Source organism: Centropristis striata, chromosome 18 (assembly GCF_030273125.1).
Source record: "Centropristis striata isolate RG_2023a ecotype Rhode Island chromosome 18, C.striata_1.0, whole genome shotgun sequence".
Lineage (NCBI taxonomy): Eukaryota > Metazoa > Chordata > Actinopteri > Perciformes > Serranidae > Centropristis > Centropristis striata.
The window spans coordinates 35,704,682-35,718,068 of record NC_081534.1 but is presented as its reverse complement, the minus strand read 5'-3'; the positions used below and the strand labels follow the sequence as shown (position 1 = coordinate 35,718,068).

Sequence of the window (13,387 nt, the reverse complement as noted above, 5' to 3'; positions counted from 1 at the left end):
TAGCATCTAACCTTCAGAATAAAAGCCTCTTTTGGTGTTTAACCTTCAGAATAAAAGCCTCTTACAGTATCTAAACTTCAGAATAAAATCCTCTTGCAGTGTTTAACCTCCAGAATAAAAGCCTCCTGCAGTGTTTAACCTTCAGAATAAAAGCCTCCTGCAGTGCTTATCCTTCAGAATAAAAACTTCCTGCAGTGTTTAACCTTCACAATAAAAGCCTCCTGTAGTGCCTATCCTTCACAATAAAAGCCTCCTGCAGTGCCTAGCCTTCACAATAAAAGCCCGGGCTCCGATTCTAACTTGAAACACGATCACTGATTTGTTCTAAACGGACACGAGGTAACGAGGAACACTGATTATTAACAGATTATTAACTGATTATTTTCCCTTTTTCAAGTAAACAAGATCTGATGATTTAGTGTTAAACTAATATTCACTTTAGTGTTTTTGTTCCAATTCACTCAGACGTTTTTAGTGTTTTTAACTCAATATTAGGACGATTTAGAATATTAATATTAATAATAATAATAACAATAAAGCAGCTGTTTGGAGTTAAAGTTCATTTAAAACTTTGACTTCATGATAACTAAACCGTTAGCACAAATATTCAACTATCGTCACCCTTTTTTCCCACATTTTAGAGTTTTATCACAGAAATAATTTATCATTTTTATTTTAATTGTTATTTTTAGTGTCAGAATCCTGGTATTGTTTATTTAGTTAAATTAATAAATCTGTTTTATCTTTTAGTTCAACTACAAACACGACACCAGCATGCAGCAAAACGACACAAAATACTGAAACTACTGACGTCCACCAGCCACCACCACCGCCAGCCGCCACTAGCCGCCGCCACTAGCCGCTGCCGCCACTAGCCGCTGCCGCCACTAGCCGCTGCCGCCACTGCCACTGCCACTAGCCGCCGCCACTAGCCGCTGCCGCCACTAGCCGCTGCCGCCACTAGCCGCTGCCGCCACTGCCACTGCCACTAGCCGCCGCCACTAGCCGCTGCCGCCACTAGCCGCTGCCGCCACTGCCACTGCCACTAGCCGCCGCCACTAGCCGCTGCCGCCACTAGCCGCTGCCGCCACTGCCACTAGCCGCCGCCACTAGCCACTGCTGCCACTAGCCACTGCCACTAGCCGCCGCAACCTATAACGACCTTTAACAGTCTTTAACCGTCACATGATCAAAGGTCATGTGACGGTTAAAATCCAAAATTTAAAATTTCCAGCCAAACAGCTGATTTCTAACATTTTCCTGATATGTCAAACTTTTTGGTGGTTCGGGGGCCGGAGCGGCTCCTGGTGGACCCTCAGCGCTCTCTGGGTCACAATGAGGTCACAATGAGGTCACGATGAGGTCACGATGAGGTCACGATTAGATCACAGGATGCTCTCCCGCTCCTCGCCGAAGGTGACAGTGTCGGAGGACACGGTGCAGATCTCCGGAGGGTCTCCGGGCTTCAGGCCCCTCTTCAGGTGAACCACGCGGACGTTCTCGTTGTTGGGGCCCGGCCGGGTGGCGCCGGTGGTGGCGGTGGGGGCGGAGCTCGGGGAGAGGATGACATCACTGGAGGAGGAGGAGGAGGAGGGGCCGTCGGGCGGCGGGCGGGGCCGGTTGCCCTGCTGGGCGTTGGTGTTGTTGTTGAGCGTGACGTTGCTCGGCGTGCGGTTGAGGTTGAAGGACTTGGAGGAGGGCCAGCTCTCCTCGGGGCTGCTGGCCAGCAGGCTGCACTGGTCCTCGGAGCAGATCGACATGCGGGCGGTGGCGGCGTCCTGCAGGCCGCTCAGGCTGCTGGGGAGGCCGCCGCGCTTCCCGTCCAGCTCGATCAGGTTGGCGCGCTCCAGCTGCGACAGGTCCGCCTCCTCGTCCTGCAGCGAGTGGTTCGGTGAGCTCTCGTTGGACCGCACGCCGGAGTCGGACGAGTCCTTCTTGTCCAGCATGGCGTCCGACAGGTAGTCCTTCCCCTTCAGCGCCAGCGAGCCACCAGGCGGCTTGGCGTCCGCCGCCTTCTTCCCGTCCTTCAGCAGCGGAGCGTTGTCGGACTCCTCCGACTCCTCGTCGTCACTCGTCAGCTTCTGGTAGCGCAGCCCGCCGCCGCCGGCCTTCAGCTTCAGGTCGGCGGCGCCCTGGAACAGCCCGCCCCTCTCGGCCGAGGTCTTGCGGGTCAGCAGCGACTTGGAGGATCCGTGGTCGCCCTTCTCGTCCTCCTCCGTGATCGGGTCCAGGCCGTCACCGTTGGGGGCGAAGTCGGCGCTGTCTGGCGCCGGCGGTTTGGCCCCGCCTCTCTTGCTGAAGGACTTGCGTGCGTCCTGCTCGCCGCCGTCTTTGCTCTTGTCCTCCGATGACGTCATGAACTGACCCGGCTGCGGCTGCACAGGCCGCTCGCCGCCGCCGCCGCCCATCTCCACCTGCGCCATCTGGGCGATGTACTCCTGGTAGGCGTTGCGGTACTCCGCCTGCTGCTTGTCCGTCAGTCTCGAGATGTCGTTGGACGACTCCTGCGAGTTCAGACTCGTCATGCTGGCGGTGCGGTGAGCGCCACCCTGAGGACCGACACCAACGAAGAAGAGTTAGTCCCCGAAACCAAAAGCCTCCTGCAGTGTCTTAACTTCAGAATAAAAGCCTCCTGCACTCTTACCTTCAGAGTAAAAGCCTCCTGTACTCATACCTTCAGAATTATAGTTTCCTGCAGTGTCTAAACTTCAGAATAAAAGCCTCCTGTACTCATACCTTCAAAATAAAAGCCTCCTGCAGTGTCTAAACTTCAGAATAAAAGCTTCCTGCAGTATCTTAACTTCAGCATAAAAGCACTGTCTATACTTCGTGAGGAAAAGGAGGAGGAGGAGGAGCAGGAAGAAAAGGAGGGAGAGAGAGTAAAGGGAGGAAGAAAAGGAGGTGGAGGAAGAGAAGGAGGAGGAAGAAAAGGAGGAGGTGGAGAAATAAAAGGAGGAGGAAGATGAAAAGGAGGGGGACGAGGTAGAAAAGGAGGAGGAGGAAGAAAAAGAAGAGAAGGTGGAGGAGAGAGATGATGTCACCCACTCTAGCCTCTCCATAGGGTTGCATTGAGCCGGTCGATTTGAGTCGTCGACCGATAAAACCACGTAATAATCTGATCTGGTTAATCTGATCTGGTTAATCTGATCTGTTAATCTGATCTGTTAATCTGATCTGGTTAATCTGATCTGTTAATCTGATCTGTTAATCTGATCTGGTTAATCTGATCTGTTAATCTGATCTGGTTAATCTGATCTGTTAATCTGGTCGGGTTAATCTGATCTGGTTAATCTGATCTGTTAATCTGATCTGGTTAATCTGATCTGTTAATCTGGTCGGGTTAATCTGATCTGGTTAATCTGGTCGGGTTAATCTGATCTGGTTAATCTGATCTGTTAATCTGGTCGGGTTAATCTGATCTGGTTAATCTGATCTGTTAATCTGGTCGGGTTAATCTGATCTGGTTAATCTGATCTGTTAATCTGATCGGGTTAATCTGATCTGTTAATCTGATCTGTTAATCTGATCTGGTTAATCTGATCTGGTTAATCTGGTGGAGGTCGGGGCTCTTTAATAATATTTACCATCCACTGCATGTTCCCGTGCCGCGGCGCCTCGTCCAGCCCCACGCCGCTCAGCTCCTCGAAGCTCAGGTTGAAGCTGTACATGGGCGAAGCGTCCGTGTTGGCGGCGCCGGCGTGAATCGGCGCCGTGGCCCTCCGCCCGGCCTCGGCGTGCCCGCCCACGACGCTGCCCTGCTCACTGGCCGCCTCCTCGTGCAGCACCTGGCTCTCCATGTGGCGCATGTCCAGAACCTGCGAGAGGGAAGAAACAGGAAGTGAGGTCACCTGCTGACGGTCGGCGGCGCGCGGCACGCGTGGCGGCGGCGGACTCACCGTGGCTCGGAACAGCTGCCAGTCTCCGAAGTTCATGTTCATCTCCTTCTTCAGCTCGTCGATGTTACACTGAGACAGAACTCTGCCGTTCACGTTCGCCTGCAGAGAACAGATGCTTTTATTCTGAAAATATTCCTCCAACAATGCATAACCCTCTGAATAAAAGCTTCCCCTCCTTTATCTAAACTTCAGAATAAGAGCGTCCTGTGGTATGTGAACTTCAGAATAAGAGCGTCCTACAGTATGTGAACTTCAGAATAAGAGCCTGACCTTCCTGATGGTGGCGCTGTACTGTCCCATCATGCTCTGGTCGATGCCGTCGATCAGCCGCACGCGCTCACACACGGCCTCCGTCGCCATGGAGCTGAGGAGCACGGGGGGGGGGGCCCGACACCACGGAGGAGCCCTGCACACACACACACACACACAGTCAGGTGTAGTTCCCACCTTGTTTGGACTACAACTAACAGGAAGTGAAGAGAAAATAAACTAGAGCTACAGGTTAGATTCCACCGGAACAAAACAGCAGAACAACAAAACAACAACAGGTGTTTGTTTATCTGTGTGGAGGGGGGGAGGGGGGGGGGGGGGGGGGGGCAGTGTGTGTGACTGGGGTCAAGGGTCAGAACAACAACTCTACTGAGACTACAGGAGAGTCCAGGCAAGGTGCATGCTGGGAGCTGTAGTAGGCAGAGCACTGCTGCAGAGGGAGTTAGTCTGGGGGGGAAGGAAGGAGGGAGGAGGGGAGGGAGGAGGGAAGGAAGGAAGGAAGGAGGGAGGAAGGAAGGAAGGAGGAGGGGAGGGAAGGGAGGAAGGAAGGATGGAGGAAGGAATGAGGGAGGAGGGAAGGAAGGAGGGAGGGAGGGAGGGAGAAAGGGAGGGAGGAGGGAAGGAAGGAGGGAGGAGGGAAGGGAGAAAGGAAGGAGGGAGGAGGGAAGGAAGGAAGGAGGGAGGGAGGAAGAAAGGAGGGAAGGAAGGAGGGAGGAGGGGAGGGAGGAGAGAAGGAAGGAAGGAGGGAGGAAGGAAGGAGGGAGGGAGGAGGGAAGGAAGGAAGAAGGGAGGGAGGAAGGAGGGAGGAGGGGAGGGAGGAGGGAAGGAAGGAAGGAGGGAGGAAGGAAGGAGGGAGGGAGGAAGGAAGGAGGGAAGGAAGGAGGGAGGAGGGGAGGGAGGGAGGAAGGAGGGAGGAGGGGAGGGAGGAGGGAAGGAAGGAGGGAGGAGGGAGGAAGGAAGGAGGGAGGGAGGAAGGAAGGAGGGAGGAGGGGAGGGAGGAGGGAAGGAAGGAAGGAGGGAGGAGGGGAGGGAGGAGGGAAGGAAGGAAGGAAGGAGGGAGGAAGGAAGGAAGGAAGGAGGGGGGAAGGAAGGAGGGAGGGAGGAAGGAAGGAGGGAAGGAAGGAGGGAGGAGGGAAGGAGGGAGGAGGGAAGGAAGGAGGGAGGAAGGAAGGAGGGAGGGAGGAAGGAAGGAAGGAGGGAGGAAGGAAGGAGGGAGGGAAGGAAGGAGGGAGGAGGGAGGAAGGAAGGAAGGAGGGGGGAAGGAAGGAGGGAGGGAGGAAGGAAGGAGGGAGGAAGGAAGGAAGGAAGGAGGGGGGAAGGAAGGAGGGAGGGAGGAAGGAAGGAGGGAAGGAAGGAGGGAGGAGGGAAGGAAGGAAGGAGGGAGGAAGGAAGGAGGGAGGGAAGGAAGGAGGGAGGAGGGAGGAAGGAAGGAAGGAAGGAAGGAGGAAGGAAGGAGGGAGGAGGGAAGGAAGGAGGGAGGAAGGAAGGAGGGAGGGAGGAAGGAAGGAGGGGAGGGAGGAGGGAAGGAAGGAGGGAAGGAAGGAAGGAGGGAGGGAGGAAGGAAGGAGGGAAGGAAGGAGGGAGGAGGGGAGGGAGGGAGGAAGGAGGGAGGAGGGGAGGGAGGAGGGAAGGAAGGAGGGAGGAGGGGAGGGAGGAGGGAAGGAAGGAAGGAAGGAGGGAGGAAGGAAGGAGGGAGGGAGGAAGGAAGGAGGGAGGAGGGGAGGGAGGAGGGAAGGAAGGAAGGAGGGAGGAGGGGAGGGAGGAGGGAAGGAAGGAAGGAAGGAGGGAGGAAGGAAGGAAGGAAGGAGGGGGGAAGGAAGGAGGGAGGGAGGAAGGAAGGAGGGAAGGAAGGAGGGAGGAGGGAAGGAAGGAAGGAGGGAGGAAGGAAGGAGGGAGGGAAGGAAGGAGGGAGGAGGGAAGGAAGGAAGGAGGGAGGAAGGAAGGAGGGAGGAAGGAAGGAAGGAGGGAGGGAGGAAGGAAGGAAGGAGGAGGGAAGGAGGAAGGAAGGAAGGAGGGAGGAGGGAAGGGAGGAGGGGAGGGAGGAGGGAAGGAAGGAGGGAGGAAGGGGAGGGAGGAGGGAAGGAAGGAGGGAGGGAGGAAGGAGGAAGGAAGGAGGGAGGAGGGGAGGGAGGGAGGAGGGAAGGAAGGAGGGAGGAAGGAAGGAAGGAAGGAAGGAGGAAGGAAGGAGGGAGGAGGGAAGGAAGGAGGGAGGAAGGAAGGAGGGAGGGAGGAAGGAAGGAGGGGAGGGAGGAGGGAAGGAAGGAGGAAGGAAGGAGGAAGGAGGGAAGGAAGGAGGGAGGAAGGAAGGAGGGAGGGAGGAAGGAAGGAGGGGAGGGAGGAGGGAAGGAAGGAAGGAGGGAGGAAGGAAGGAGGGAGGGAGGAAGGAAGGAAGGAAGGAAGGAGGGAGGGAGGAAGGAGGGAGGGAGGAAGGAAGGAAGGAGGAGGGAAGGAGGAAGGAAGGAGGGAGGAGGGGAGGGAGGAGGGAAGGAAGGAAGGAGGGATGAAGGAAGGAGGGAAGGAGGGAGGGAGGGAGGAAGGAAGGAAGGAGGAAGGAGGGAGGGAGGAAGGAAGGAAGGAGGAGGGAAGGAGGAAGGAAGGAGGGAGGAGGGGAGGGAGGAGGGAAGGATGGAAGGAGGGAGGAGGGGAGGGAGGAGGGAAGGAAGGAAGGAGGGAGGAGGGGAGGGAGGAGGGAAGGAAGGAAGGAGGGAGGAAGGAAGGAGGGAGGAAGGAAGGAAGGAAGGAGGGAGGAAGGAAGGAGGGAGGAAGGAAGGAAGGAGGGAGGGAGGAGGGGGAGGGAGGAGGGAAGGAAGGAAGGAGGAGGAGGAAGGAAGGGGAGGGAGGAAGGAAGGAAGGAAGGAGGGAGGAAGGAAGGAAGGAGGGAGGGAGGAGGAAGGAGGGAGGGAGGAAGGAAGGAAGGAGGAGGGAAGGAGGAAGGAAGGAGGGAGGAGGGAAGGGAGGAAGGAAGGAAGGACGGGGGAAGGAGGAAGGAAGGAGGGAGGAGGGGAGGGAGGAAGGAAGGAGGGAGGGAGGGAGGAAGGAGGGAGGGAGGAAGGAAGGAAGGAGGAGGGAAGGAGGAAGGAAGGAGGGAGGAGGGAAGGGAGGAAGGAAGGAAGGAGGAGGGAAGGAGGAAGGAAGGAGGGAGGAGGGGAGGGAGGGAAGGAAGGAAGGAGGGAGGAAGGAAGGAGGGAGGGAGGAGGGAGGGAGGAAGGAGGGAGGGAGGAAGGAGGGAGGAGGGGAGCGAGGAGGGAATGAAGGAAGGAGGGAGGAAGGAAGGAGGGAGGAAGGAAGGAAGGAGGGAGGGAGGAAGGAGGGAGGGAGGAGGAGGGAAGGAGGAAGGAAGGAAGGAGGAGGGGAGGAGGAGGGAAGGAGGAAGGAAGGAAGGAGGAGGGAAGGAGGAAGGAAGGAGGGAGGAGGGAAGGGAGGAAGGACGGAAGGAGGAGGGAGGGAGGGAGGGAGGGAGGGAGGAAGGAGGGAGGAAGGAGGGAGGAAGGAGGAGGGAGGAAGGAAGGAAGGAGGGAGGGAGGAGGGGAGGGAGGAGGGAAGGAAGGAAGGAGGGAGGAAGGAAGGAGGGAGGGAGGAAGGAAGGAAGGAAGGAGGGAGGAAGGAAGGAAGGAGGGAGGGAGGGAGGAAGGAGGGAGGGAGGAAGGAAGGAAGGAGGAGGGAAGGAGGAAGGAAGGAGGGAGGAGGGAAGGGAGGAAGGAAGGAAGGACGGGGGAAGGAGGAAGGAAGGAGGGAGGAGGGGAGGGAGGAAGGAAGGAGGGAGGGAGGGAGGAAGGAGGGAGGGAGGAAGGAAGGAAGGAGGAGGGAAGGAGGAAGGAAGGAGGGAGGAGGGAAGGGAGGAAGGAAGGAAGGAGGAGGGAAGGAGGAAGGAAGGAGGGAGGAGGGGAGGGAGGGAAGGAAGGAAGGAGGGAGGAAGGAAGGAGGGAGGGAGGAGGGAGGGAGGAAGGAGGGAGGGAGGAAGGAGGGAGGAGGGGAGCGAGGAGGGAAGGAAGGAAGGAGGGAGGAAGGAAGGAGGGAGGAAGGAAGGAAGGAGGGAGGGAGGAAGGAGGGAGGGAGGAGGAGGGAAGGAGGAAGGAAGGAAGGAGGAGGGGAGGAGGAGGGAAGGAGGAAGGAAGGAAGGAGGAGGGAAGGAGGAAGGAAGGAGGGAGGAGGGAAGGGAGGAAGGACGGAAGGAGGAGGGAGGGAGGGAGGGAGGGAGGGAGGAAGGAGGGAGGAAGGAGGGAGGAAGGAGGAGGGAAGGAGGGAGGAGGGAGGGAGGAAGGAGGGAGGGAGGAGGAGGGAGGGAGGGAGGGAGGGAGGAGGAGGGAGGGAGGAAGGAGGGAGGGAGGGAGGAGGGAGGGAGGAAGGAGGGAGGGAGGGAGGAGGAGGGAGGGAGGAGGAGGGAGGGAGGAGGAGGGAGGGAGGAAGGAGGGAGGAAGGAGGGAGGGAGGAGGAGAGTTCAATACCTGCTTCCTTTTCAAAGATGAAACCTTATACTGCAGACAGACAGACAGACAGAAACTTCAGAATAAAAGCCTCAGACAGACAGACAGACAGGTGAGGAATGAAACGTGTGGATATGAAACGTGGGAACGACTCATTTCATTTTTCAGGACTTTCTGTATTTGAGAACCACAGAAGAAGAGAGGAGTCCCGTCACCAACAGCAGAAGAAGAAGCTCAGAGCAGGAAGGGGTTAAAAACAAACGTGTGTGTTTGTGTTTGTGTAAATAAATCATAATAAATAAAAATAAATAGCTTCAGTGCATTTTCAACTAATGACAACTACTTAATATATATTCAAAATAACTTCACCACCTTTATCTAACCTTCAGAATAAAAGCCTCCTGCAGTGTCTCACCTTCAGAATAAAAGCGTCACTCCCTGTATCTAAATGTCAGAATAAAAGCCTCCTGCAGTATCTAATCTTCAGGAAAAAACAGCATCCTGCAGTATCTAATCTTCAGAATAAAAGCCTCCTGCAGTGTCTAACCTTCAGAATAAAAGCGCTGCTCCCTGAAACTAAACTCCAGAATAAAAGCTTCCTGCAGGATCTAAACTTCAGAATGAAAGCAAATATATCGTTTTTTAGCAACTTGATATATTAATAATGATAAATAAAAATAAAGTTTTAGTGTACATCCACCTGAAAACTAATGAAGAAATTCAACGTTTTTGTTAAAATATTCAACATTTTCAGTGATAAAAGAGAAGGTGGATTCATAAAAAGGCCCAATAATAATAATAATAATAATAATAATAATAATCATAATAACAATAAATAATCTGGATGATCTTGTTTCCATCAGAAGCCCAGACTTCCTGACTTCCTGTTGGTACTCACGGGGGCGGGTGGCGGCGGCGGCGGCGTCCCGGCAGAGCGAGTGTTTGGCGGGTGGGCGTGGGTGGAGGTGTGGTGGGAAGGTGGAGGCCATGAGTGGGCGTGGCAGCTGGTAAACGTGATGGGGGAAATATGGCTGAAGGGAGGAGGGGGCAGAAAATCAAAATAATGGAGATGATTCCACTGGAAACAACAAGAAGGAGGCAAAATAAAAGCTGTGACAGGAAGTGATGTCATGACCCGCGGTCAGCAGAGAGACAAATCAATCAAAAGATGAGCCAGGGGGTGTGTGTGACATCATCAGATGCTTTTATTCTGAAAATCTAGGTCCAGTTTATCAGATGTTTTTATTCTGTAAATATTCCTCTTGCAGTGCATAACCTTCAGAATAAAAGCCTCCTGCAGTTAGTTAACTTCAGAATAAAAGCCTCCTGCAGTTACTTAACTTCAGAATAAAAGCCTCCTGCAGTATCTTAACTTCAGAATAAAAGCCTCCTGCAGTATCTTAACATCAGAATAAAAGCCTCCTACAGTATCTTAACTTCAGAATAAAAGCCTCCTGCAGTGTCTTAACTTCAGAATAAAAGCTTCCTACAGTGCCTTAACTTCAGAATAAAAGCTTCCTGCAGTGCCTTAACTTCAGAATAAAAGTATCTTAACTTCAGAATAAAAGCCTCCTACAGTATCTAAACTTCAGAATAAAAGCCTCCTGCAGTGTCTTAACTTCGGAATAAAAGCTTCCTACAGTGCCTTAACTTCAGAATAAAAGCTTCCTGCATTTCCTTAACTTCAGAATAAAAGCTTCCTGCAGTGCCTTAACTTCAGAATAAAAGCTTCCTGCCGTGCCTTAACTTCAGAATAAAAGCCTTCTGCAGTGCCTTAACTTCAGAATAAAAGCTTCCTGCAGTGCCTTAACTTCAGAATAAAAGCCTCCTGCAGTGTCTTAACTTCAGAATAAAAGCTTCCTACAGTGCCTTAACTTCAGAATAAAAGCTTCCTGCAGTGCCTTAACTTCAGAATAAAAGCTTCCTGCAGTGCCTTAACTTCAGAATAAAAACCTCCTGCAGTGCCTTAACTTCAGAATAAAAGCTTCCTGCAGTGCCTTAACTTCAGAATAAAAGCCTTCTGCAGTATCTTACCTTCAGAATAAAAGCATGAAGGGGGAGGAGATCATGATTCGACTTGATACAACAAGGATGCAAATTAAAAGCTGCCAATCACTACCGACAGGAAGTGATGTCATGAGCCGTGGTAACAGTCAGCAACCAATAGGTGAGCAGGACGCTGTGACCTCACGGCGGTGGGCGGGGCCTGTACTCACCCTGTTGTAGAAGGGGTGCTGCGGCCCGGCCAGGCCGCTGTAGTAGCTGCTGTGAGGCGTCGGGGAGACCACGCCCCCCGGCGCCGCGTTGAACGGCCCGCTGAAGGAGGCGGACGGCGAGCACGCCGACGACACCTGGCTGTACACGGAGACCGGGCGGGGCGGGGCCTCCTGCAGGGGCGGGTAGGGGACCCCGCCCATATTCATCTGCTCACGGGCCGCACGAACATCTGGAACAGACAGAAACATCTGGATCAGACAGAAACATCTGGATCAGACAGAGACATCTGGATCAGACAGAGACATCTGGATCAGACAGAAACATCTGGATCAGACAGAGACATCTGGATCAGACAGAGACAGAAACATCTGGATCAGACAGAGACATCTGGATCAGACAGAAACATCTGGATCAGACAGAGACAGAAACATCTGGATCAGACAGAGACATCTGGATCAGACAGAGACATCTGGATCAGACAGAGACATCTGGATCAGACAGAAACATCTGGATCAGACAGAAACATCTGGATCAGACAGAGACAGAAACATCTGGATCAGACAGAGACATCTGGATCAGACAGAGACATCTGGATCAGACAGAGACATCTGGATCAGACAGAAACATCTGGATCAGACAGAGACAGAAACATCTGGATCAGACAGAGACATCTGGATCAGACAGAAACATCTGGATCAGACAGCGACAGAGACATCTGGATCAGACAGAAACATCTGGAACAGACAGAGACATCTGGATCAGACAGAGACAGAAACATCTGGATCAGACAGAGACATCTGGATCAGACAGAAACATCTGGATCAGACAGAAACATCTGGATCAGACAGAGACAGAAACATCTGGATCAGACAGAGACATCTGGATCAGACAGAAACATCTGGATCAGACAGAAACATCTGGATCAGACAGAGACATCTGGATCAGACAGAGACAGAAACATCTGGATCAGACAGAGACAGAAACATCTGGATCAGACAGAGACAGAAACATCTGGATCAGACAGAAACATCTGGATCAGACAGAGACATCTGGATCAGACAGAGACAGAAACATCTGGAGGACTCTAGTCCTGAAGGCCTTCTTGTACTGTGTTCCAACACCCATACTTCCATGAGTACACTTAAACGCAGTACACTATTACTAAGTGCGCAGATTTCAGCAGGTGAGTGTTGTTCCAGATCTAATACTCCGTGGTTAACTTACCGGAAATGACGCTCGCGACAGCCGCCGCGGCTCGTCACCGCGAAAAACTTCCGGCTTTGAACGGTGAAAAAATGACCCTTAGTGTTGTTTAATCTTTACTTCTACAATCCGGCAACATGGCTCCATTAACGCAGCAGGCGTCGTCAGCAACGTTACCTACCGCTCCGCTGTTGTTTCGGCGCCACTACAAACATTGTTTTCGAGCTGAGCGGCTCCGCCTGGCTCCGCCTCTTCCGCTACGTAGACAAGATGGCGGCCGTTGAGTGCGTATAGCGTACATCGTTCCACACTCAGCGTTTTGCCCGTTATGAGGGCAACATCCGGGTCCTTCAGTTTCACTTCTTTTCACCGCGATCAGAATCGGAACACCCTGCGTACTCAAACTAAGTATAGTAAGTACGGGAAGTATGGGGACTGGAACACAGCACTGGCCTGGTTCCTGCTGTTTAGCCAGTTTTCTTCAGAGAACTGAGAGCCACGAGGACCACACAGCATCTTGTCTCTCTTTGCTCCTGGTGTCAGGACTGAAGCAGGGTAAAGCATCCAGTTTGCTGCCCCCTCCAGGCTGAACTGGAACCATCAGAACTTGTTACTTTGGAAACAGATTTCTGCAGCATCTTACAGAAGAGACAGTGGAAATCCTTTGATCAGAGCCTGAGTTCTTCAACTGTTGCTGTAAACTCCTGCACTTTGTTGCTCTGCGCTGCAGTGTCAACGTCTGTCCTGATCATCTGTCTGTCCATTGAGACGTGCTGCTTTCCTTGGCCAGGTCGCCTCTCTGTTACCTGCTTCAATAAAGCTTAACCCTTTGATGCTCAACATGGTCTAAAGTGACACAGTGACAGAGTTTTTATCTTCTATATCTTTGCAATAAATTATTTTCATCATTCAGTATTCCAGGTTTTCCTCAATTAGTTTGTTTTGATCATCAGACATCCTAATTTTTATTGTTTTGCTTTATTAATTTTTTTAATAAAATCCCTTTTTGTGTCACTACTCTTCTAATGCACAACATGGGTCAAAAATGACCTGTATCTATTTTTAGCTAAGTAGCTTGCTAAGCTAATTACTTCGCTAACTTCATGGCTAAGTATTTAGCTAAGTAGCTTGCTAAGCTAATTACTTCGCTAACTTCATGGCTAAGTATTTAGCTAAGTAGCTTGTTAAGCTAACTACTTGGCTAACTACTTGGCTAACTTCTTGGCTAAGTATTTAGCTAAGTAGCTTGTTAAGCTAACTACTTAGCTAACTTCTTGACTAAGTAGTTAGCTAAGTAGCTTGTTAAGCTAACTACTTAGCTAACTTCTTAGCTAAGTAGTTAGCTATGTAAAAATACAAAAACTTTTTTCATCTCCA

At 52.6% G+C, this 13,387-nt stretch overlaps 1 protein-coding gene across 1 annotated transcript in view; it reads right to left on the bottom strand.

Moving 5' to 3' along the window:
• Positions 1–1,053: 1,053 nt before the first annotated feature.
• Positions 1,054–13,387, bottom strand: part of kidins220b (kinase D-interacting substrate 220b) — a 43,046-nt gene continuing 30,712 nt past the window's right edge. Inside the window, 6 exon segments of the mRNA XM_059356073.1 lie at positions 1,054–2,549; positions 3,585–3,815; positions 3,897–3,995; positions 4,167–4,280; positions 4,282–4,302; positions 10,807–11,036. Coding sequence (XP_059212056.1) covers positions 1,386–2,549; positions 3,585–3,815; positions 3,897–3,995; positions 4,167–4,280; positions 4,282–4,302; positions 10,807–11,036 — 1,859 coding nt within the window. The 3' untranslated portion in view covers positions 1,054–1,385.